At 31.2% G+C, this 23282-nt stretch overlaps 14 protein-coding genes across 14 annotated transcripts; 5 read left to right on the forward strand and 9 right to left on the reverse strand.

Annotated features, from left to right (window-relative positions):
• The first annotated feature begins 82 nt into the window (after window positions 1-82).
• On the forward strand, window positions 83-1039 carry BX663DRAFT_505287 (uncharacterized protein). Its single transcript, XM_051527042.1, has 3 exons — window positions 83-382; window positions 462-545; window positions 628-1039. The coding sequence occupies exons 1-3, from the start codon at window positions 97-99 to the stop codon at window positions 960-962; spliced, it is 705 nt and encodes a 234-aa protein (XP_051383786.1). The 5' UTR covers window positions 83-96; the 3' UTR covers window positions 963-1039.
• A 27-nt stretch (window positions 1040-1066) lies between these two features.
• On the reverse strand, window positions 1067-2477 carry BX663DRAFT_505288 (uncharacterized protein; the record flags this gene model as incomplete). Its single annotated transcript, XM_051527043.1, has 1 exon — window positions 1067-2477. A coding segment is annotated over exon 1 (1054 nt), but the record flags the coding sequence as incomplete, so codon positions are not given.
• A 392-nt stretch (window positions 2478-2869) lies between these two features.
• On the forward strand, window positions 2870-3596 carry BX663DRAFT_542148 (cytosolic Fe-S cluster assembly factor CFD1; the record flags this gene model as incomplete). The annotated part of the gene is made up of 3 exons (XM_051530806.1): window positions 2870-3081; window positions 3155-3264; window positions 3322-3596. The coding sequence occupies 3 exons, from the start codon at window positions 2870-2872 to the stop codon at window positions 3594-3596; spliced, it is 597 nt and encodes a 198-aa protein (XP_051383788.1).
• A 279-nt stretch (window positions 3597-3875) lies between these two features.
• On the reverse strand, window positions 3876-4993 carry BX663DRAFT_432749 (uncharacterized protein; the record flags this gene model as incomplete). The annotated part of the gene is made up of 4 exons (XM_051522953.1): window positions 3876-4061; window positions 4136-4427; window positions 4522-4866; window positions 4950-4993. 4 exons carry the CDS (start codon window positions 4991-4993, stop codon window positions 3876-3878), a joined length of 867 nt encoding a protein of 288 aa, XP_051383789.1.
• A 211-nt stretch (window positions 4994-5204) lies between these two features.
• BX663DRAFT_345295 (uncharacterized protein) lies at window positions 5205-6649 on the reverse strand. The gene is made up of 5 exons (XM_051522159.1): window positions 6412-6649; window positions 5970-6338; window positions 5817-5905; window positions 5389-5734; window positions 5205-5304 (listed from the first exon to the last, which is right to left on the reverse strand). The coding sequence occupies exons 1-4, from the start codon at window positions 6466-6468 to the stop codon at window positions 5398-5400; spliced, it is 852 nt and encodes a 283-aa protein (XP_051383790.1). The 5' UTR covers window positions 6469-6649; the 3' UTR covers window positions 5205-5304; window positions 5389-5397.
• A 126-nt stretch (window positions 6650-6775) lies between these two features.
• On the forward strand, window positions 6776-8296 carry BX663DRAFT_452387 (camp-dependent protein kinase 1; the record flags this gene model as incomplete). The annotated part of the gene is made up of 4 exons (XM_051523779.1): window positions 6776-6964; window positions 7095-7142; window positions 7204-7580; window positions 7644-8296. The coding sequence occupies exons 1-4, from the start codon at window positions 6790-6792 to the stop codon at window positions 8292-8294; spliced, it is 1251 nt and encodes a 416-aa protein (XP_051383791.1). The 5' UTR covers window positions 6776-6789.
• Window positions 8297-8624: 328 nt separating this feature from the next.
• Window positions 8625-9515, reverse strand: BX663DRAFT_432568 (uncharacterized protein; the record flags this gene model as incomplete). The annotated part of the gene is made up of 2 exons (XM_051522943.1): window positions 8625-9112; window positions 9254-9515. 2 exons carry the CDS (start codon window positions 9513-9515, stop codon window positions 8625-8627), a joined length of 750 nt encoding a protein of 249 aa, XP_051383792.1.
• A 214-nt stretch (window positions 9516-9729) lies between these two features.
• Window positions 9730-10567, forward strand: BX663DRAFT_587483 (Metallo-dependent phosphatase-like protein; the record flags this gene model as incomplete). The annotated part of the gene is made up of 3 exons (XM_051532252.1): window positions 9730-9856; window positions 9926-10007; window positions 10072-10567. The coding sequence occupies exons 1-3, from the start codon at window positions 9745-9747 to the stop codon at window positions 10565-10567; spliced, it is 690 nt and encodes a 229-aa protein (XP_051383793.1). The 5' UTR covers window positions 9730-9744.
• Window positions 10568-14300: 3733 nt separating this feature from the next.
• Window positions 14301-15006, reverse strand: BX663DRAFT_530525 (uncharacterized protein; the record flags this gene model as incomplete). The annotated part of the gene is made up of 3 exons (XM_051530321.1): window positions 14301-14742; window positions 14802-14899; window positions 14974-15006. The coding sequence occupies 3 exons, from the start codon at window positions 15004-15006 to the stop codon at window positions 14301-14303; spliced, it is 573 nt and encodes a 190-aa protein (XP_051383794.1).
• Window positions 15007-15066: 60 nt separating this feature from the next.
• On the reverse strand, window positions 15067-15394 carry BX663DRAFT_424005 (uncharacterized protein; the record flags this gene model as incomplete). The annotated part of the gene is made up of 3 exons (XM_051522428.1): window positions 15067-15133; window positions 15186-15292; window positions 15350-15394. Coding segments are annotated over 3 exons (219 nt in total), but the record flags the coding sequence as incomplete, so codon positions are not given.
• A 287-nt stretch (window positions 15395-15681) lies between these two features.
• Window positions 15682-15903, forward strand: BX663DRAFT_424037 (uncharacterized protein; the record flags this gene model as incomplete). Its single annotated transcript, XM_051522429.1, has 1 exon — window positions 15682-15903. A coding segment is annotated over one exon (222 nt), but the record flags the coding sequence as incomplete, so codon positions are not given.
• Window positions 15904-16278: 375 nt separating this feature from the next.
• Window positions 16279-16828, reverse strand: BX663DRAFT_505306 (uncharacterized protein). Its single transcript, XM_051527044.1, has 2 exons — window positions 16461-16828; window positions 16279-16396 (listed from the first exon to the last, which is right to left on the reverse strand). The coding sequence occupies exons 1-2, from the start codon at window positions 16776-16778 to the stop codon at window positions 16373-16375; spliced, it is 342 nt and encodes a 113-aa protein (XP_051383797.1). The 5' UTR covers window positions 16779-16828; the 3' UTR covers window positions 16279-16372.
• A 390-nt stretch (window positions 16829-17218) lies between these two features.
• On the reverse strand, window positions 17219-18728 carry BX663DRAFT_530526 (uncharacterized protein; the record flags this gene model as incomplete). The annotated part of the gene is made up of 4 exons (XM_051530322.1): window positions 17219-17350; window positions 17483-17802; window positions 18062-18405; window positions 18442-18728. The coding sequence occupies 4 exons, from the start codon at window positions 18726-18728 to the stop codon at window positions 17219-17221; spliced, it is 1083 nt and encodes a 360-aa protein (XP_051383798.1).
• A 799-nt stretch (window positions 18729-19527) lies between these two features.
• On the reverse strand, window positions 19528-19919 carry BX663DRAFT_485323 (uncharacterized protein; the record flags this gene model as incomplete). Its single annotated transcript, XM_051524604.1, has 2 exons — window positions 19528-19632; window positions 19716-19919. The coding sequence occupies 2 exons, from the start codon at window positions 19917-19919 to the stop codon at window positions 19528-19530; spliced, it is 309 nt and encodes a 102-aa protein (XP_051383799.1).
• Window positions 19920-23282: the final 3363 nt, after the last annotated feature.

The following is a 23282-nucleotide window of genomic DNA, read 5'->3' on the forward strand; positions in this document are numbered from 1 at the left end:
ATAATGGGAAATTTTTTAGGTAATCATCTTAATTATTCTGAAAAAGGCAAAAAAAAAAAGTTTTTTTTTCCCCTTAAAAATAAAAACATTTAATAAATGGGTAATCAACAATCATTAGAAAAGGTCGAGCATGTTGTTAAAGAAGGCATCGATATTTATAAGCAAATAAAAAATAGTCAAGAACAATATGAACAAAATACTCATTATACATCAACAACAACAACACATGTAACTCAATCTACATATTACCATGCATCAGAGGATATTGATGATGATCAAATTTATTCTGAGCTACGTCAGCGAGCACACGAAGAAGCAGAAAAAAGAAATGAATGCTATTCAAAAAGTCAAGAAGCCTATCAAAATGGAGATGGTGCAGAAGGTTAGTTTTCTCTCTCTCTCTTTCTCTTTCTTTTCTCTTTCTTTTTTTTTTTTATGATATTTATTATAATTATTTTAAGCCAAGGAACTATCAAATAAAGGCCATTATCATGACAACCTTATGAAAGAATACAATAAAAAAGCTGCTGATCATATTTATGCAAGTAAATAAGATAAATACAACATATAAATGCATATAGTTTATTTATTTTATTTTATTGTATTTTATTTTTTTTAAAAAAAAAGTTAGAAATCAGGGTCGTCCAATTAATGAAATCGATTTGCATGGTTTGTTTGTAAAAGAAGCTTCAGAAAAAGTAGAAGAAGCCATTCAACGCTGCCAAGAAAATGGTCAAACTGATTTAGTTATTATTGTTGGTAAAGGACTTCATTCTCCTGGTCAAATAGCTAAATTAAAGCCTGCTATTATTGAACTTGTCAAGAAATATAATGTAAGTTGTCAGCCTAATATCCCTAATCCTGGATGTCTTTATGTCGAATTTGGTAAAGGTACTGGTGACCTTTCATGGCTTAACCATATTACAGACAAATTTGTTAATGAACAATGCATCATTATGTAATCAAGCTATTTTAATAGAATACAGAATATATCATATGTAACAATTGTTGTGCTCTTTTTTTTTTTTTTTTTTTTTTTTTTTTTTTTTTTCTTGTAAGAATAATCCTACTTTATTCATAAATAAGAGAGAAAGAGAGAGAGAGAAAGAGAGAGAGAGAGAGAGAGAGAGAGAGAGAGAGTGTGTGTGTGTGTATGTATATAATATTAGTTTATAAATAGTAATTATATATGTATATGTTTATATAAAGGGAGGAAGGAGGAAGGAGATAGGAAAAAAAAAGAGGGAGAAATAAGGATAATAAAAATAACAAGAGGAAGGAGTACATCTTATTTCATCTGCTTACAGTATCAAGTCATTGCCGTTGTAATATTATTATTAGTAGTATGGCTTGATGTCGTTTTCTTCTTGCCCTCTTCTACATCATATGTATGAGGAGCTGAATAAACGGTAGAATTTGTTGTTGCAGGCATTATAGATGAATGCATAGTAGTCATAGGTGGATGCTGAATAAGATACGGATCATATTGTTGAAATTGAGGTTGATAACCCATTGTAATTGCATTAGGCTCATAATAAGCATGCTGTTGACCATTATAGTAAGGATCAATATAAGTTGTATTATTATAATACATATCATGCTGTTTTGGAATTGCAGCCATAGGTGGTTGTGGAGAAGGAGGAATCATTGTAGAATTATTATTACTATTATTATTATTATTATTGTTATTATAGGTAGAATCCATCCATGCATCATCGGTTACTGCCATAGGAGAAAGTCGTGTATTATTAAATGGATCATGTTCACCATAATCTCCAATGTCACTACTGTAAACACGTTTCTTACGATTGTTTCGTCTCGTTTTCGAAAAGAAGGCATATGCAAAGCCTGCACCAATAATAGCTAAAAACCCACAAACAGATCCAACAATGACTCCAATATTATTATCTTCCTTAGGTTCCTTTGATAATGATTGCGTCGGAGAGGCTGTTGTAGTGATGGTACCAGAAAGACTTGAACCCTCTGTAGCAGTTGAACTAGACTTTGTTGAAGCAGCAGGAGTAGTAGCAGTGGTAGTAATAATACTCGTTGGAGTTTGATTTGATCGACTTGAGCTTGCTATAGTAGATATTTTTGTGTTCGTTGAAGATATAATAAGTGATGATGTAGCAGATATAGATGTTAGTGAACTTTGACTTGATACTGTTTGAGAAGGAGAAGGTAATTGTGCTGCAGACGTTGCAGAAGAAGGAATATGAGCACTAGTAGATAAAGCGATTGATACTGTGGTTGTTGTAGATGGACAAATATCGAATAGATCACAAAACAGTTCTGCTCTAATTTCTTGAACAAGTAAAATAGCTACCCATAAAACTATTAAACTTTGTTCATGAAACCTTATACGCATGCTATTATTCTATGTAGTGTATAAAAAGTAGATAAAGAAGAGATAAAAGAAGTACAAAAAAATAAAATAAGGTTACGAAATGATACATTAATATTTTTTTTTTTTTTTTTTTTTTTTTTTTTTTTTTTTTTTTTTTTTTTAGTAAAGTAACCAGAAGGAGGAGAAAGTTAGGAGAAGAGAAATGAGATATTTTATAGGAGATCATTATTTAATTGATTGACTTTTATTGGTCTTTCTTTTTTTTTTTTTTTTTCCTCTAAATTTATTAATTTATTGTACAAAGGTCTTTCATTGTACACAGCATGTGATTATACATCTTTTCTTAACAATAAATTGATTGACTTGATTTGTTAAAATGATAGTCACTTTTCACAATTGAAGTAGATTCACAAGATAGTGGTGTCTATAGCCAGGCGGAAATTAAAAAAAAGAGAAACTTTATTTCTTTTATAAAGTGCTTTATAAATATTAATCATCTTTTAAGACTTGTATTAATAATCAATGTCAGAAATTAATCTTTCAAACGTCAAACATATTGTGCTTGTACTTTCTGGTAAAGGAGGAGTAGGTAAATCCTCAGTAACAACTCAACTAGCCCTTGGTTTAATGCATCAAGGTAAAAAAGTGGGTGTACTCGATATTGATCTTACTGGACCAAGCATTCCTCGCATGTTGGGATTAGATGGTAAAAAAGTCCATCAGGCCTCTCAAGGGTAAAAAGAAAAAAAGGATATATACCAGAGTTAAGTATAGCATTCATTCATATTTTTTTTTTGATATACATAGTTGGGTTCCTGTTTATGCTGATAAAAGCCAACGTTTATCTTGTATGTCTATTGGATTTTTATTGACCAACAAAAATGATTCAGTTGTTTGGAGAGGGCCTAAAAAGAATGGTAATTATTTATTATAGTGTTTAAAATTGTATGACTAATGATTGACTATATAAAAAGCTATGATTAAACAGTTTCTTCAGGATGTTTATTGGGGTGAATTAGATTATTTATTAATCGATACACCACCAGGCACCTCTGATGAACATATCGGTATTGTAGAATATCTTAAAGAGTTTAACCCTGATGGAGCTGTGATCGTCACAACACCTCAAGGTGTCGCTATTGCTGATGTTAGGAAAGAAATCTCATTCTGTAAAAAAGTAAAATTACCTATTTTAGGCGTAGTAGAAAACATGAGTGGATTTGTATGTCCACATTGTACGGTAAAATGATAATATTAAAATGAATAGAAACGCTTTATATTCATTTGTGTGTGTGTGTGTGTTTTTTTTATTCATTAGGAATGTACAAATATTTTCTCTTCCGGTGGTGGTGAGTCAATGGCAAAAGAATATGAAATTGACTTCTTTGGTAGAGTCCCTATTGATCCAGGATTTACAAGTATGGTAGAAACAGAAGGATCTGGTTCTTATGTGAATATGTTTGACAAATCCAATTTATTCCCTATTTTTCAACAAATATGTGATAAAGTCATAGAAAAGACGTCATCCTCATCTTAATTTAGAAGAGTCTAAACCCCAATACTCTTCTAAATGATCAAGGATAGCTGGAATACTAGATAAAGTATTAAACGTTTTTCGTTCTGCATTGCTCATCATATCTTCAAACATAAACATTAAATGATGATGAAAAATAAAAGAATTTGTACCATAACCAATAGCTAATTTAACATATTCCTATATAATCATGAATGTAAGAAAAAGAAAAAAAAAAGGGGGTCCTGTTGTATTTTATCATATTCAATCATTACCTCTATACATTCCCATGGTGTTGTCTCATATCCTGCAAATAAAGCTGGATTTTGTAATAATCCTCTGGCTGACATCACACCGTCTACTCCTGTCTTTTCATACATTTCATCCGCATCTTTTAATGAGAATATACTTCCATTCGCGATAACAGGCATCGAAACAGATTCTTTAACCAGTCGAATTGCTTCGAAATTGACAGGTTCAGTTGATTTTTGAAGTCGAGTACGTCCATGCACTGTCAAGAAATCTACACCTACTGATTCGGCTCTTTTTACAAATTCATATGTAGTTCTATTTATATAAAATGAATAGATTCATTTTCAGTAAATAATTCTTAAACTAAATATATGAATATATACATGTAGATGCATATATGGTACATTACTTGAGATCATCATGAACTCGAATTTTGATACTACAGGGTATATTGACTCTTGCTTTTACAGTACGTATCATATCTCGCACGTTTTCAGGATCTTGCATTAAATAAGAACCAATTCTTTCTTGATAGGCCCATTTTTGAGGACAACCGCAATTGATATCGATACCACCTGCAAAGGGGGCCACTAATTCAGCTGCATCAGCTAAATCAGATCCATTATTCGCTGCAAACTGAACGACTACTGGATCATCTGCATTATTAGTTGTAAAATCGGATGTTCTAGCAAATTCTGAATTTTTGAATACATCTGCCAAGATCATTGGAGTATAAACAATATCTGTATTATATCTTTTGTTTTTTTAATATTAATTATACATGTTTGCATACATGAATACAAATATAAGAATGTATTTTTATTTATTTATTTTTACTTTCTCACTAGTTCTCTAAAAGCAAGTTTACTATATCGTACCATGGGTGCACATACATTTACTCGTTTTTTAGTTGCTAACACTTCTAATGGTGAAGTCTTTTTTCTTCGTTCTTCATTCAACATGATTAGAGTGGAGATGAATATTAAAAAAGGAAAAAAAAAAATTTTTTTTCCTAGTATGTATACAAACAAATATATTATTTTTATGTTACAATAATAGCAATAAAAATCCCCGAAAAAAGAAAACGATTTAGTCGATTTTACTTATTAAAAATAAGCTGAACTGTAAACTTCACAAAGTAAAGAAGAACAAAAACAAAAACAAAAAAAAGCTGTTCACTCACTAATAATAACTAAAAAAAAATGATTGAACAAATTATATGCAAGGAGAAAAAAAAAAAAAAAAAAGAATGACTCTAAATTTGTTGCTTTTGTACCTGAAAACTTTATTTATATGATGTGCTACTGAGTAAAGGCGTATTTTCATTTTCAACAGAATAAACAGTGGGTGCTTGTACTGCACCATAATTCATATTTTTAGAGACTTTTTCTTTTTTAGTAATCACAAGCCCTATTTCCTTTTCATATTCATCTGCAAGCCATAGACCAGCACTTACAATATTTGACCAAACAAAAATGATGTTGAAGAAGGGCACAAGTTCTAATGCAAAAGCAAAGCTACCAAATCCCACATAATTCCATGCATGTTCTCGTGCATGATGATAAGAATCTGAGACCTTGTAGCCACGTAATTCGATATCATAATGCAATCTTTGACTCCATCTGAAAATAAAAAAATAAAATAAAATAAAATAGTTAGCTTCATACATACATACATACATACATATATATATATATATATTACGCTGTAGGCCATCCATTAATAGTACAAGCTAAAGCAGTACCAGCAAATGGAATCAATTGTAAAGGAGCAGTCAAAAGCATAAGTAAAATCTACGTATATATTATATATATATTAATATGATATCAGCATACTTCATGAATACCTGTTATTTACCTTGACAGTAATCAAACACCATGTTACTAAAATACTAGATCGTGAACTACGCCAACAGAGTACATACTTGGGAATATCATGCTCTTCTTCTTCATCAAAGATACGATCTAAACCACGCGCTCTAAGTGTAGCATCAAATACAGCATCTTGAAAGATAGGGACCAGAATGGCAAAGAAGATCAAGTTTAAAATAGCGCTTTCAACTATAGTAGATATAATTGAAATGAACCAAGACATCCAATGAGGCCAGTGCCATTCTAACAGTTTTCCAACAAGTTGAGGTAAAAGGAATTTAATAGAAATGCCAATAGAAAAGACACTGAAGATCATCGTGAGTAGAATAGGGCTTAGCGTTTTTAACCATAGTTGCTATCAATCAAAGAGAGAGAACACAGAATAGAATAATAAGTATGCTGATTTGTGTACATAATATACAAAATACCTTTGGATGCGTTAATAAGAAGTAAATACCTTTAAACGGAAAAATAACAGAAGCCATTAGAATATGATAAAGGAAGAAAGGAAATTAAAATAAAAAAAGGGGGGCTATTTTTTTATTTTTTATTTTTTAAATAAAATAAAATAACTTTTGGTGATACTGTTACATTTGATATACGACAAAAGAGAACGTACTTTGTCAAATAAAAAAGAAGTTTAAAAATAATGCAAAACAAAAAAAAAAAAAAAAAAAAGAAAGTCAAAAGCAGTCCGAGAAAAAAGTTTCAAATTCAATCGCTTAAAATAACTTTAACAAACAAACAACACCACTCCCTCTCTCTTTTTTTTTTTTTTTTTTTTTTTTTTTTCATGTAAATCCCGTATGTCTATTATTGATAAAATTATTGATAGAGCAACACGGCATAATAACACAACTGAAGAAAAGCCTCAACGTCGGTCTTTTTTTGGATTCAATACGAGTAGCACAAACAACGATGACAATCATCATAAAGCAACTGTTACTACTACTACTACAGTGGTAACAAATAATAACACAGGTAAATAGTTTATATATGGTAAACAAATTTAAGCTTATTTTTAAATTTTATTTTATTGTATTTTTATGTTTATTTTTTATTTTATTTTATTTTATTTTATTTATTATTTATTTATTTTTTTTCTGAAAAGGCAAAAACAAAGAAGAAAAAGAAGCTCTGCAACAGAAAGATCCTAAAGGTAAACAAGTTATAATAAAAACAACATGGTTCATGAGCTTACTCTTTTTTTTTCTCTGTAGAATTAGAAAGGGAACATTTAAAACAACAATATGCTACTTATGATCGAGCCATGTTAGAACAGCGTAAAAATCGACCTAAACTTAAACTTGATGATTTTCGTCTTTTACGAACATTAGGGACAGGTTCATTTGGTCGAGTTCATCTTGCTCAATCACGTCACAATAATCGTTATTATGCCATTAAAGTGCTTAAAAAGTCGGAGGTTGTACGATTAAAACAAGTAGAGCATACCAATTCAGAAAAACATATATTAGAATCAACTGCAAATCCTTTTATGATTAATTTATGGGGAACCTTTCAAGATGATGTTAATTTATATATGGTTATGGATTATGTGCCAGGCGGTGAATTATTTAGTATTTTAAGAAAGAATCAGGTAAAAAAATAAAATAAAATAAAAAGAGAGAGAGATGAATTACATAATAAAGCTTAAACATAGCGTTTTCCTGATCATGTTGCAAAATTTTATGCAGCAGAAGTTGTATTAGCTATCGAATATTTTCATTCAAAAAATATTATTTATCGTGATTTAAAGCCTGAAAATTTATTATTGGATGCTCAAGGACATATAAAGATTACAGATTTTGGATTTGCGAAATATGTTCCAGATATTACATGGACATTATGCGGTACACCTGATTATTTAGCACCTGAAGTAATTCAGTCAAAAGGATATAGTATGGCAGTCGATTGGTGGAGTTTAGGTATTCTCATCTTTGAAATGTTAGCAGGCTATCCACCTTTTTATGATGACGACCATTTGAAGTTATATGAAAAGATATTACAAGGGAAAATTAAATGGCCAGCTTATTTTGATCCTCATGCTAGAGATTTACTTAAAAGATTATTGACTCCTGATTTAACTAAACGATACGGCAACTTGAAGGGAGGCGCAGATGATATCAAGAATCATAAATGGTTTAGTGGAGTTGATTTTGTTCGAATGGCGAATCGTCAAATACGATCCCCTTATGTTCCAAAACTTAGAGGAGAAGGTGATTCTTCTCATTATGATACATATCCTGAAACAAATGAACGTTATGGTGAATTGGGTCCAGATCCTTATCGTGATAAATTCCCTGATTTTTAAACAAAAAAAAAAAAAAAAAAAAAAAGACTTTATTTATAATTTTCTTGAAGGAATAGCACAAAATATAATAGTACAAATAACAGAAAAAAGTAAACTTGTCATGAGTAACCAAATGGATCTTGCAACTAATATACGTTTTACTTCTGGTTGTTTTATTGAATTGAATTTAAATGTAGTTGTTTCACTATATACAAAAATATGAATATTCATCACATTGTATGTCAATTATCATTTTCTATACCTTTTGTTAAATACAAGCACCCAAATAGGATCTAAACCAGTCAAGAAGATAAGAATATTCAAAATACCAATCCAAAATGGAATTAAAATCTAAGTAACAGTGTAAATATGATATAGAATATAGATATACATATGTATATATGTGTATGTGCATGTGTATGTGTATGTATATAATCTAAAGCATACCCAGAATCGAGTCCCCCATTGAGAATAGCCCAGAAATATAAAACTAAATGATGTAGTTAAAGCTGCTAATAAAGAAACTAATCCAAATACTAATCGACCTAATTGCTGATATAATGTAATGTTTCCCCATACTTTTAATCTTAAAAATTTAGGATATACTTGTCTCTGCATATAATCAAATAAATACTCTTTTACTTCTTGAAATAAAGCAGGATCATCTCGTCCTCCTGTTGGTTTCTCTAATTCTTGTCTTAGGCTAGTCACTAATTCAGCTGGTAAATAGTGTGAAATTTCCTTGGTTGCTGAAGGTACTAAGTAACGTAATAAAAGTCGTTGAGCTGAATCCATAACTTCCTTTCTACTTGGTATAGCAGTAGCATTTGTCAAATGCTCTGTAGTAGTTGTAATAGAAGAAGTGAGAGAAAATGTGTTTGGTAACACAACAGTGCCTCTTAAAGGAGGTCTGGCTGTTGTTGTCATCGTGGTGGTATCTTGGATTGTAGATGAAGAAGCTGGATGCTGTGATAATCGACTTAATACTCTAAGGGATTGATAGCCCTCACTTAAGTCACCTTCTGATAAATGACCTGTACGTTGCATTGATTTTACATATCTTTTCCATAATAACTCATGATGTTGTAAATCTAAATAGAAATCAAGTATTTCCTCCATCTTGAGTCTGTCTCTCATAATAATGTAGAAATTATAAAGACATATAGGTGGCAATGTCTTTCTTGTTAACACTTGATCTAACGTAGGTAGTTCATCTTTATAATTATTTTCTTCTTCTTTCATAATAATTTAAATTAAATTAAAAAAAAAAGAAAGAAAGAAAGAAAGAAAAGGGAAAATAATGAAATTTTATTATAAAGAATTTTATAAAGATAAAACAAAAGATATTAAGGGCGAGGTTTTCATTACCTTTTATTGGTAATATTTTATAACTCAGCAGCATTTTTTTTTTTTTAATTTTCTTGTATCTTGGTAAAAGTGATCATAATTATTACTTCAGCTTTTTATAAAAATGATCATTGTAAATAATTCAGAAAAATGCTCATTAAATAAAACACGATTTGTTTGTATATCTGATACACATGGGAAAACAAATTTTGAAATACCTGATGGTGACGTTTTAAGTAAGATTTGTGTTCATATAGCAATAATAAGATAAATTCATTTTTATTATTATTATTATTATTATAAAGTACATGCAGGTGATCTGACAAGGAGAAGTTCAATGGAAGAATACGATAGAACTATTAAATGGTTATCTTCTTTACCTCACAAGTATGTATATAAAATGACGTAGTTTTTTTTTTTTGATCTATTAATCATATAATAAAAATGTAAGGATTAAAATCATTACAGGTGGTAATCATGATCTAATATTAGATAAAGCATTCGGATATATAGAGAATAGAACAAAAATAATATCATTAATGGAACAAAATGGATTGACATATCTTGAACATGAATTTTATCAAATACCTAATTATGAATATACACTATTTGTTTCACCTTATGCACCTACTCATTTAGGTGGTGCTTTCATGTTAGACGACATGTCTAAATGCTGGAATAATATTCCTCCAGTAGACATTTTAGTTACTCATACTCCACCCTATAGTCATTGTGATAAAGTGATAAGGGGTAATAGACATGTGGGATGCCGTTATTTAAAATGTAAAATTGATAATGTTATAAAACCAAAGGTGTCTGTTTTTGGACATATTCATGAAGCACATGGTTACGAATTTGATGATGCTAATAATAGATTATTTATTAATGCATGTTTATGTGACCATCGTTACAGAGGAAATCAAAAACCGATTATATTTGATCTATAATTTTTTTTTTTTTTTTTTTTTTTTTTTTTTTTTTTTTTTTTTTTTTGTTCTTTTAATTATTAAACTGTCGAAAACTTTGTTATATTATCAAGAGAAATTTTATCGTATTATTGAAGAAAAAGCATGTCGCATAATAAATAAATAGTGTGGAAATAGTAATATGTGATGAATAAACCTTACATTTAATTTAAAGAAATTCAAGAATAAAACAAGTCTGTGAGTACAAAACCTACTTTATTTTATGATGGATAAACCAATTTCACTTAAATGATAAAGGACTTATTATGTATCCAAGTTAAATCTTGTGATAACTAGATTGGTGAATTTTACTGCTGTCTATGCCGTGATCGAGAACTATTTCAATATCTAGATTGGTTACTGGGTAACTAAAGCATGCTGAAATCGTTCAGAGATAATATGATCCCACTCATAAAAGACCGAATATCAATAGTGAACATACTATAAAATTTTGATTCCAAAGGCGATATACATCTGTCAAAAATAAAATGTATAATAATCTTGAAAGTCTTGGAAATAACAAAATGACTTTTTTTTTTAAAAAAAAAAACAAGGGCATACTTGATAATTTGTTAGGAGGGGAGACTATTCGCTTATTGTTGTTTTCTGTATAGGACCAAGGTTTTTCAGTCATTCAAAATGTTTCAAGACTTAAAGCTTTAGCATTTGCTTGTATTAGATTCATTAATTAAGTATCACTAGAAAACTTGTGCTTCTTTCCAGTAGTCTTCAAAATCTCATACCACGTGTTGGTTCGCTTGGAGCAGATCAATTACCTATTATAAACACTGCATCATGTCTTGGATTTATTTATTTTTTTATCAATGTTTGTTTGTCGTCTTACTGCTTCTTGATGTTGTATACAAATTGTTTTAGCTTTTGATGCAGCTTACTAACATTGTCATGGTTAGTAGAAGTTTCAATATAATGATTTCGTAAATCATTAAAAATCATAGACCTATTTCTTGAAAAAAAAAAATCTTTGACTTTTTAAAGATTCAATGTAACATAATGCAGTAGAGTTCTTTCAGTGTCGTTAATACTTTGATATTTCATTCTTTTGTAGAATCCTTTTCTATTTATTTATTTTTTTTTAAAAAAAAATTGGTCTTGCTGAGGCTTTGTATAATACTAATATATCAACGGTAGAATTTTTTTTTGTGCAACACAGTAATGCAAGTTTTGTTTCCCAGGATCAATTGCTACATACATGCCAGCAATTCATTGTTGTGATTACTTCATAAACAACTTGTTTATGTACTAGATTTGCTCTACTTGATACATATTTTTGCGCAAGTATTTGCCTTACTTATCTGTTTTTTTTATGACAGTTAATTCAACATTATCGGTTTGTACCTTTCCGTAAAAAAAAAAAAAAAAAAAAAAAAAAGTAATCTATCATCTTCTTCTTAGCGATCAAAAGACTTAGCCTCTAAAGCAACAACTATTGATTTCCACAGTCCCCCCCCAAAAAAAAAAAAAAAAAAAAACTGTAAATGATTAATCAGAGATATTGATTATTTCGATGATAATTTAAAATAAAGCAAATTCGAACTTCTTTTTTCTATTTTATTATTAGAGAGTATACAGAATTCAGATAGCAGTATAATAGATGTATTATGCACAAATTCTATTCATCCTTGTTAATTAAAAGAGATGTTCATGTAGTTATTTTTTTGTATATATTTTGATTCAGTGTTAAACTTGTAAATAACTAGTAATGATGAGTCTTCATCTTATTTAAAGAAAGCTGTCTATTTTTATTGGTGTGCCTACGTCTGGGTAATATATTTAGACATGAGATCACATAAAAGAATATATTAATAATATCAATTGTTGTAGTTAAAGCTAGCATATAATAAATCTTTTATGTCTATTCCGATAGTTTGGCTACTATGAAGTGGTAAATCATGTTTTGTTTAGTCTGCACTTGTTCTTAATTCTAATTTTCTCAGATGTTACTCTAGTCGATAAATATCCTATTATTATCACAAAGCCTACTAAAACGACAGGAGTTCATGATAAGATTCAATTTAATCACCAGTATTAAATATGAATACACCTTTTTTCATAAACTTTTCGTACACTTGATATGAAAAAATTCGTATAGTTGAGGAAAAAAAATTTGGGACAGTTTTGTGTAATTTCGCAATGAAATTTCGTACACTTTAAGAAAACGAATTTATACAGTCATTTTCGTACAGTGAAGCTGATAAATGGTCCACTGTTCTCCGGTCCTTTTTGTGTGTTATAAAAAATATGGAGAAAAACTTGCAGACAGCTAACAAAAAAAAATTATATCACTAGACAAAACTTGACGACGCATTTTAATAAGTTGGCTTATCAAGAATCTTTATTTTTTAAGAAAAAAAAAAACCTGTTTGTGATGAAGTGCCTCAAGAAAATGATGAACCCAAAATTTGTGTTATAAAACGAGACTATTGATGTTTCAATCATTGATGTATGTAGCTATTCAGAGTTGGGGAAAAGCCAACAGGAGCAACTTCTTAAAATTATTAACGTAATCAATCTCAAGTCTGTATGCACTACAAGCTCGTCCAGACAATTCGACTCTCTTTGTCAAGTCCAACAATATAAAAGAATCGTTATCCGCATCGACTGTTTCTAAGTGGTTACATCGTCGTTTCATCTCTTTGTGTACAAATGAACCTGGGGTCTCTATTCGATCGTTGGCATCTTCTAGGGCATTAGATCTAGGTATTTCTCGAGACAGCATTGTGGCTCTTGGTAACTGGGCTTCATCAGAAACATTTGTTCGTCATTACCAGCGGAATCAAATGGCGCAAGTTGACTTTACATCGACGATTCTATCCAGTCAAGACGAATTTTTTGATGCTTCTGATTCCTTTCAAGCTCTGGATTAGCATAATAACATTTCCTATTTTGTTTCGACGATCTCAAGAAATTCTCTCGAGAAATTTCTTTCGACTGAGAATTGCTATTTAGACCTGAAGAACAAAATAGGAAATGTTATTATGCCCACCCTTCAAAAATTTTTATTTACTTTATTATATTTAGTCTTTCCCTCCCTTCTTTCTTATTATTTGACCGAGATCAAATTCGATTGATAGTATAATATTAAAATTTTATTCCTTTATATATCTTTGAATTCGCTATTAAATAAAGATTCAAGAAGATTCTAGCATAATAACATTTCCTATTTTGTTCCGATGGTCTCAAGAAATTCTCTCGAGAAATTTCTTTCGACTGAGAATGTTTAAAAATTGTTTAATAGTCGCTCTCTGGTGAGCTTTTAAAGTGCTCCTTACCAAAGCGTTGTCCATGAGTGTTGAAACTCAATTTGAAAATTTTTGGGCATATTACGTCCGACAAAAGAACTACTTGATTACTGTCGTCACTGTCATAAATTCTCTCATTTTCCTCATGCTGGTTTTTTAATAGAGCAATTGTTCTCATTGTCTCATCAAGACGGCTCTAAACAATAAAATTATACTTGTTACTAAATTCTTTTCTCAATCCTCAAGATTAGAAATATACCTTCAAAGTTAAGAGAAATTTAACAAGGGATACCGAATGTTCATCCCTATCTTCAAAGTTCTCGCTCAACATAATTTTTTCCTCGCGAACAAAGTCATATAATCCGTTTTTGGAATAATTCATTGACCATAATCGGAAACATGTGTCTATATTATATAAAATAATTTCATTAGTAAAAATAAATAAAAAGTTCCTTCTATTGCTTACCACTAGGCTGAACGAGGTAAAGTTTCAATTTTCTGAACTCGTCAGCAGAAGCGTATTTGAATGTGTCAGCTACTGTTTTTAACATCGCTAACAATGCAAACATTCCCTTCGAATTATCAAATGCTATCTTGGCCTTGTCATTATACCCAAAAGCACCTGCTGTTTCAAGAACAAGGACTTCCAAATCGCTGAATTTTGCTAAACGCAAAACACCGTCAGCCCTGTAAATCTTTCGCTTGTCTTCTTTATATCCCATTTCCTTCAACTGTACCGTCATAGCAACAAGTTCTTCTTCGCCAGGAACGAAATATGGCATGTATTCACTCTTCTTCATCATAGTGGCTATTGCCTGCAAACAAGGAAAGACCATGTTTGTATTATATACAATTTCTGAGTGTGACAAGGAGGGCCTTTTCATATAGGATTTGGCCCTAATCCAGATAATAAAAAAAAATTATTATTTGAATGATTTTGATGGTATTTTACTTACATGACTTTAAGAATATCCTTGGTAAATTGGCATATTTCTTCTTGACCTTTTATGATTTCTTTGCTATCAATCTTTTCTTCCAACTTATCGATATCAGCCTAAGAATAATAAACAATAACATACTTAAATGCTTGAAATTTCACACAAAAACTTGAATATCAAGAATATTTACTGCTACAATTATACTACCGATGTAATCCTCCATTTCAACCCAGACATCACTTGCTTTATGTGGTTTTAGCTGCTTTTTCAAATGTCGGTATAGATCTTTATTTGCATCGGGATGGGGTGATAGCTTTGCACCCAAACGAGTTACACCGTTCTTCTCCGGACTATAATCAAGATTAACAATAGTCTTTTGAATGAATTATTATTTTATTTTACCTATAACGATGAAAGTTTTTGCTTTGTTCGGCATCGGCCAAAAACCCAACCCACTTCTGTCTAAACTCGACGTCTTCAATCTCTTTTAATTTGTCCTCATGGTTGGTCTAATACAAAATAACAAGTTTATAATAGTTAATGAATGTCGTTTACTATCAGTTTACCTTTTGCTTCTTTATCTGTCTCTCTACTGTTTCATTTATGATTATATCTCTGCCAGCCTATAACATTTATGAGTAAGTCATTCAAATAATAAGGAATGACTTTAAATTTAGATACTTACGTTGTAATAGTTGCCTTTAATCAAAATGGTATTGGCAATATAGACAAAGCATTAATTGGCTCAAATGTTTCTTTCCAAACTTTGATATTATGCATATCAAAAGAGCCAAATTCTTTATCTGATGGCTGATACCATTGGATGAAAGCAAATAAATGTTGTTTACTTTGTGGTGCCGCAAACAATGTATCGCCAGGAATCAACAAGTCCCAACCATCCAAATCTCCTCTATGGATATCAGTTTGCAATGAAAATCTTAACACTACGTCTCATAAGGATTTTAGTAGAAAACGAAGACAATTCCTACTTGACAGCTACCACTCAAAACTACAAGAAAAACATTCGAAACTTTTATCCCATTGCCGTGATAATCTGATTATCGACCCTATTCTTACGATACCAATGACAAGAAGTGAACGGTTTCGTTGCGTGCGATGACGACTTGGTTGGTTACCTCTTGGTAAACCTCAAGCCTGCCCCTTCCATCCAAATGAACTCTTCACACGCTCACATAGTTTTTCTTGTTTGCATGTGCATAACCGCCTTCAGATGCCCCAAATCTATTGAAGATCCACCCTCTTATCTCTTGAACCTACTAAGAAAGTGAGAAAATCAATTGATGCCTGGTTCATACGCTGGCCTTCTATATGTGCAATTCTGCTTGAGATGGACTATCTAGCTTCACTCCCAAATCCCTAAACCCTCTGACCATCATCTTCTTTCAATACAAAAACGAATTTCTGATAGTTAATTATCATCACTTATACATACACTTCAACATTTTCCCTTTTATCCCAAAAGGGTTTTTCTTACCTTTTTTTTCCATAGCGATCTGACCAGGGCAAAACAGCATATATAGATGCTATGTGCTCATTGGTCATTTTTAATTTTTTAAATAAAATTCTTCTTAATCGTAATAGTTGCCTTTCACCTAAAAATAAAATGCTAAAGTGAGTAAATATAGTATGTGATATTATAAACAAAGATTTAAATACCGTAATATTGTTAATAGTAGAAGAACTAGGTATACTTAAAGCAGAGTCAGTAGATGCAGTAGGTGCATTTGAAGTAGAATTGAATGGCTCCATTAATCGATTGATGTGTTGATTGACGATAGGAGGAATGTTCTTCGAATCATCTTTAACAGTTTGTAAGTTTTTCACAAAAACTTTCCTAATTTTTTCATGATCTTTGTCACTGAAATAATTTTTATATTTTTTAAATGTCCAGTCTGAGGCAGCTTTATTACAAAAGTACTTTAAATACTTGTTTGTCGTGTTGAAAGTCACTTTATAAGTGGTCAAATCTGTCATGTAAAAAAAAAAATTCTTTGTCTTGTTAACTAAGTGAATTGAAAAAAAATCAAATTACCAGCAACCAAGTGAATGCAAATTTTGTGTGTACAGTCAGGTATTTCTTTGTTACACATTACAGACATACGTAATGCCCATGATTATTAAGGACTAGGCTTCGATAAGCAATTTATGACTTACTTACATAATCCGATAATTTATTTTTTACCTGTAATACAAATGTCCATAATACAACAAAATACAGCAAAGATGCGAAATATTGGTTAATTTAGGAATTTGAATGGTGATAATAGCAAAATAATTTAGTGCTTATTAAAAAAAGTATTGGCGAAAAACCAAAAAATGATTAGTTTACCAATATTTTTAAGTAAGCTCAGAGCAACATACCTGCATTAAATAACCAAAGCGATAACTTTGGTGGAGATTTGCTATTGTTTCCTTCACTCTGGTTTTGATGCTTCTTTTCTGCTAAAAACATCAGGGCATTTACCTGTCTCTCTCAAGCTCATCAAGACCTTTCGAAAGTTTAAAACAGCTGCCACATCTCGATTCCACAGCTTTCGTGGAATTTCCTTAACTTGTTCAAGGTTGGCCAACAGGCAGTTACGATTTTTACATCTAATAGTTCAATAATTAGTATTATTCTCTGTCGTATTAATACAATTCATATTGCTACTTTACCTCAATAAGCCATGACATTTTACAGTTGGCATTTTGGCTGCTCTCTTATGGAGGCGAGGGTTGGCGACTGTTTTAAACGTTTCTAATGAACTTTCACAGGTTGGGCAGCATGAAGAAGTTTTATATTCGTCAATATTAAATACTTGGAAGCCGTTTTTCTTCAGCATTCGAATGAGATCTTTGTTCCTGGTTGGCTCGTGATATTTTGAGTTTGAAGCCGACCAATTACCAATAACAAGAATTGCATCATGACCAAACTTCTTTTTCAACCTCTTCACTAACATCTGGTCATTTTGATCACAGAAAATTTTGGATGAACACTTCAGCTTTCGGAATGGCAAAACTTGAAGTTTCTCCAACAATTCCCCCGATATGTTGTTTTAGTTTGACTTCTTCATCCACGATCATCTTCTCTGCAAGTTCAAGCACCGTATTTTGGACTCCATCGTACAATCTTTCTGAGATATGTTGTTGCTGCAAAATTAGCTGCAAGTACGTATGGTACAGTTGAGATTGCGTTCGAGTGTCAGGAGAGGAAACGATGTCTTGAATATTTAAGACGAATAAATGTCTAAAATACAACTTGCTTTTCTCATCCACACAAAAGTCAAACAGGGAGCCGGGGAAGTAAAGATCTTTGGATGATTTTGTTTCATTTCCATAGTATTGGTTTAATACTTTTTTCACCGATGATCTTGTCTTAATGTAATCTACAAATTTGAATACATCTACAGTGGATGACGGTGTTTTGGAAAGAAGAGCTTCAGCGGATTCAACCATGGATGGTTTAGTTGACTTTTGTAAAGTTCTAAAGTGTCTTGATCTTCTTGATCTGTCATTTTTTGTAAAAACAAGAACTTCCTTGTGCTTGACCACACTGGTTTCTTTCATACAGTATAAAATATCACGTCTTTCAGGATCAATCAAAACGCATCTTCCATTCGCGCTTGCCAGCTCTGCTTATGTTAATGTTTCAATTTACTGGGCATCATTGTCACTTCTTGTTCCACCTTCCTTTTTTGAAGTTCCAGGGCTATCTTCTGTTAGCTTTTTCTTCCTAGTTGTAGCAGTATTTTGCTTTAGAATAGAAACACCATTTCCATCAGTCTCCAAAATTCCTTCAAAATGAAGAGACTTATTTAATCCTTGTTCTTTAAAAGCCTTTTTTTTTTTCAAATCAGTTACTTGAGCCCAGGTTTTAATTTTATCCTTCGCAGGCTTCTTGTTTTTGAGAATATGGAAGTTAACAATCTTACTATCCACTGTCATATATGGGGGAATAAACGTGGTTTGTATAGGAAAGCAAATGAATTCTTTTAACTTCTCTGATTCAACAAGTTGTGCAAGTCTATAAAAAAAACCTTGAAGTGATGTACTGGTTAAGCCAGTACATCATAGAATATTGACTCTTTATGGAATCTGTAGTCTGTAGGATACATGGAGAATAGAATTTCTATTTCTGATATTGACTTTTCATCCAAAATATGAGAATCGGGCATTTCTTTTTTTCGCCACACCAAGTTTTACTTGGGTGCAGGGAGTAAAGACCTCTTTACGGGCAACTGCTTGTATGGCTTTTGTGCTATGTCCTTCTGTCATCATTCTTTCTTGAAGAGCATTTGATTTTTCTTTCTTTTTGCAAAGTTTGTTTAGCAATTCGTGGAGCCTATCTCTAAAATGGGCTTTGATATTATTGTAATAGGCGGTTTCAACTTTCGTACATTCGTACAAAGCAATTTGCTGCGCATATGCTAGTTTAGGTGAAATATAGTGGGCATTTTTTAACAATATAAGCCTTTGTGTTTGGCAATCAATTGTCTATATAATTTCGTTGTTTCTTTGAGGCGTGTTTTTTTCCAGATTTGGTACCATCATACACTCATCTCAGGGTAAGACTCAAGAATACCTCAACAAAAAAAAAAACAATTTTGTGTCGTTGGTTAGATTTGAGGGTTATACGTTTAAGAAGTTGCTTTGATGTATAGAAATGAGGGTTTAATATAAACAATAATAGAAGTTATAAAAATGCAAGTCTACACAATTGTTTAGGATAGGTGTGATGACATTTCTAATCTGAAGGGAAAGCTTGGATAATAGCGTCAGAGACATAGCTATTAACACGACAAAGATCTGGACAGAGCAATCCTGCCAATTTTTCTAAATGACTGTTCAACTGATAGTTTCCAATGATTTGTATTGACGAAGCATTATGTTCGTACAATTCATTCATTGATTTAATAACTGTTTTGGCTTGACCATCATTTCTAAAAATGTTTTTTCTAAAGATCCAACAATGACATCATCAGCAACTCCATTATCTTGTTGTCGAACGATGCTAAGTGCTATTTCACGAAAAACCAGAGACATTACCCGACCGTCTGAAAAACTCTTTGTATTATCACAGTTTGCAAAAGTGAATATGGTATATGGTTGTCTGTTTGAACACTTGACGCTCGACATCTAATGTATGTTGAAAGTTGGTCAAACTTCGTTTGGAGCTGCCTTAACTGATAAAGGCTATCATAGTTGTGAATATAGCGATTTGATTGTTTCAAATATAATTTTTCGGCTGTCTGTCAGGATTGACGGTTGATAAAAATTTTGACTATTGTAGGGTCCAAAGTGTTACCAAAACTGCTTGTTGTCGGCCCAATATTAGACTTTTCAAGAGTATCTATTCTCAAGCTAGATGTTGTCAATGAATTAAAGGACTTCGTTCCAAGTATTAGTTTATGGTCATTATTATCATCAATGCTGATAATTCAAACGTTATCATATCTACAGCTTTGTGGAGGTGTGGGGGGAGTGATGACGTTGGTACAATGTCTTTTTTTGATTATAAAGTCTTTATGATGTTCATCTACAAGCTTTGTTCTGCCGTACACTTCATTGCAATTGACAATGATAGCATTGTTGTGATTGGTAATAACCATTCCTGATAGTAATGCAGCACATGAAAAACAAACATGTGGAAACGTACTCCAATCATCATTCAGCAGCTTTATCAATCTCTCATTCAATTCAATAAAGCTCTCTTTATTATTTAAATAAATGATGGTCTGTTTCTATTAACTTAGTTATAAAAGATGACTACAGTTATAACATCAGGCATAGATAATGTTCTGGCGGATCGACTAAGTCGTTTATCCCCTCCTATGGAAAAAATTGGGGAGAATATGATCCTTGATAAGTCCAATAAAATAAAATGGATAGATATTTAAAAAAATTAGAAAAATCAAAAAGCAAAACGAGAAATTTAAAATAAATTATACAGAGTATAAGAATGGAGATTGCATGACACCACCAGAGAATGAAAGAAGAGCTATTTTAACAAAAGCTCACGTATTCGAACATTTTGATGCCGAAAGTATAGTAAAGGCTATTCATAACGATGGCTTACATTGGCCGCATTTATTAGAAGATGCTGTCAATTTAGTAAAATCTTGTAAAACTTGCCAAAAACATAATATTGTAAAGTGCGGTTTCCATGAATTACGTCCCATATATAGTTAATATATTGGGCGACCATTGGTCTTTTGATTTGGCTGAATTATCATATTATACTGTATATAATATCCTATAAATAATATAAACCTTATTGAATTCAAGTCGTCTTTGATTCAATAAAATAAAATATAAAAAATATCAGGAACATATACTCAGATTGAATAATAAATATTTTATTTAAAACTTAATCAAAAATCAAAATTGCATTTTTTTTTGTAACTTAAAATATGCCCATAACTTTCATTTTAACGATATATAGCCTTGATCCATAGATTCTTTGTCTTGTATGACCAAGGTTTGGTATTAAATATTTATCGTAGAATTCACAAATTTGCCTGTTTGATCATTGTCACAACTTCTAAAGGTTTTTCAGCTCTCTACATTTCTTACCCAACTACCAATGTTAAAAGGATTCATATATCTTCTATCATTTTTATCAACTTTGGCCACTAAGTCAGTACCCTTAATATCCTTCCTTATTATTAAAGTAGTTATTTTTAATGTTGGATAGCTTATTTGATGTATCAGCTATAACAAGTCTGCCATCAGTTTCATACTATTTTTTGCGCTATCAATCCTTCTTTGTGTCCTCATCATTAAAAATTTGCTATTTATTTTATATTGTTGTTGTTGTTTTTTAATTTGTTACATTTAACAACATCTTCTTCATTTGTCAATTCTTTACATAATATTTCTTCTATTTCAAGTCTTTGTGTATAACCAAACTAATTTCCTTACTGTTACATATTATAATTTACAAGTATTCTGTAACCGTAACAAGTATGACAGTGGTTCTAAATAAATAACGTGTAACTTTTTATAGCAATTGTACTACACAATACGTATTAACTTTAGAGCCCATCCTCCTTTCTTTTTCATTTTTTTTTATTTTATATGAGAAAAAAAAATTATTGAAGAGGAAGTCCTTTATAGTGTAGAGGTGGATTAGATTCTGTTCTTGTTTGCTTCTACTACAGCCGTGTTACTCCCAGGAATGCCCTCAATGCTGCGGGCTTTCCTCTCTTGCATGGTAGGAAATTACCCCGCGATTTAACAACATCTTTTTATCGACCTCCATTGAAGGCCTGGTGTTGAACATTGGATCCTGGAAGGTAGCATGTTATCATTAAAGCTCAGAACTAACCCCGATTTTATTATTTAATCACTCCCATCTACAGCTAACAAAGTTCATCTCTCCATGATCGCCGCTAGGCCAACAGAAAGGCGCTACCCTTTCCGATCAAGTTGTTTTATTTACCTCAATTTTTTTGTTTATAAACCCAAACTTTTAGGTGTAGTTGCCGAGTTGTGGTATTCAAAAAAAAATAAAAATAAAAAAACATTTCCCTTTTATGCATGCATTTGCTATAATCTCATATCATCAAACAATTTTTTTTTATAAGAATTCAACGACCATCGAAATAAATAGGTATAGTCAGAGTCACTTACTCTTCCTTTATTAAATTTTAGACTTAAAGTACATGGACAAATAGTATAAAGGAATGCGGCTTCAACTTATTTATGTATTATACTTCTTCATGTTTTATAAACTTAAGGAAGTTGGTACACTCTACTGACAATACTAAGTAGGATTATTCTGTCGTAACTAATATTTTTCTAATGCCTCCCTGATCTTAGATATTCTTATATGAATACCTAACTGTTAAAATCATAGATAAAACTGTGATATTACTTGTAAAATATCAAATAAAAAATATTATAAAATGAAAATAATAAAAAGATAAAAAAAAAAAGTCAATGAAACGGAACAATAGTTCTAAAGTCAATCATTTTTATTTATGAATTTAAATTGATGAGTATTTATAAGAATTGTTAAAGAAGTCTAAGATAAGATTCGAATCAAAAAAGTGTTAGTTACGACCGAATAAGGTATGTTGTTGATAATAAAGTGTTAGAAGTTTTAATATTATTTGATAAAGTGGATCAAGAGAATTTTTCAGGGGAATCTAGGTAGAATTCCTTGATCCACTTGTTTAATCAAGGAACATGATATTCTAAGTCAGTTCATGACATCAAGTCTTGAAAAAGCCCGTCAATTAGGCAAACAAACAATGTGGTGTGGTTAGGTGTTTGGGAGCATAATCCTTCAGCTATTAACTTTTATACACGTCAAGGTTTCTATAAAGTGGGATGCCATACATTCATATTAGGTTCACAAGAAGATACAGATCATATCATGGTCAAGAAACTTTAGATTTGCTGTAATATAATAATCATTATTTATTTTATTTAACGTGCATTAAAATGAATCGGTTCTATTCCAATGATTACAATGACTGTAAAGGAATCTTATAA

The sequence above is a fragment of the Cokeromyces recurvatus genome, assembly GCF_025118155.1.
Source record: "Cokeromyces recurvatus strain NRRL 2243 chromosome Unknown BX663scaffold_9, whole genome shotgun sequence".
NCBI lineage: Eukaryota > Fungi > Mucoromycota > Mucoromycetes > Mucorales > Mucoraceae > Cokeromyces > Cokeromyces recurvatus.

Coding starts and splice junctions, on each gene's coding strand:
- BX663DRAFT_505287 (XM_051527042.1), top strand. CDS start 97: ATGGGTAATCAACAATCATTAGAAAAGGTCGAGCATGTTGTTAAAGAA. Junction 383..461: donor AAATGGAGATGGTGCAGAAG/GTTAGTTTTCTC, acceptor AATTATTTTAAG/CCAAGGAACTATCAAATAAA. Junction 546..627: donor TGCTGATCATATTTATGCAA/GTAAATAAGATA, acceptor TTAAAAAAAAAG/TTAGAAATCAGGGTCGTCCA.
- BX663DRAFT_345295 (XM_051522159.1), bottom strand. CDS start 6,468: ATGGCTTCTGTTATTTTTCCGTTTAAAGGTATTTACTTCTTATTAACG. Junction 6,339..6,411: donor TCTTATTAACGCATCCAAAG/GTATTTTGTATA, acceptor TTTGATTGATAG/CAACTATGGTTAAAAACGCT. Junction 5,906..5,969: donor GGTGTTTGATTACTGTCAAG/GTAAATAACAGG, acceptor ATATATACGTAG/ATTTTACTTATGCTTTTGAC.
- BX663DRAFT_505306 (XM_051527044.1), bottom strand. CDS start 16,778: ATGACAGATTTGACCACTTATAAAGTGACTTTCAACACGACAAACAAG. Junction 16,397..16,460: donor CTACTATTAACAATATTACG/GTATTTAAATCT, acceptor TTTTATTTTTAG/GTGAAAGGCAACTATTACGA.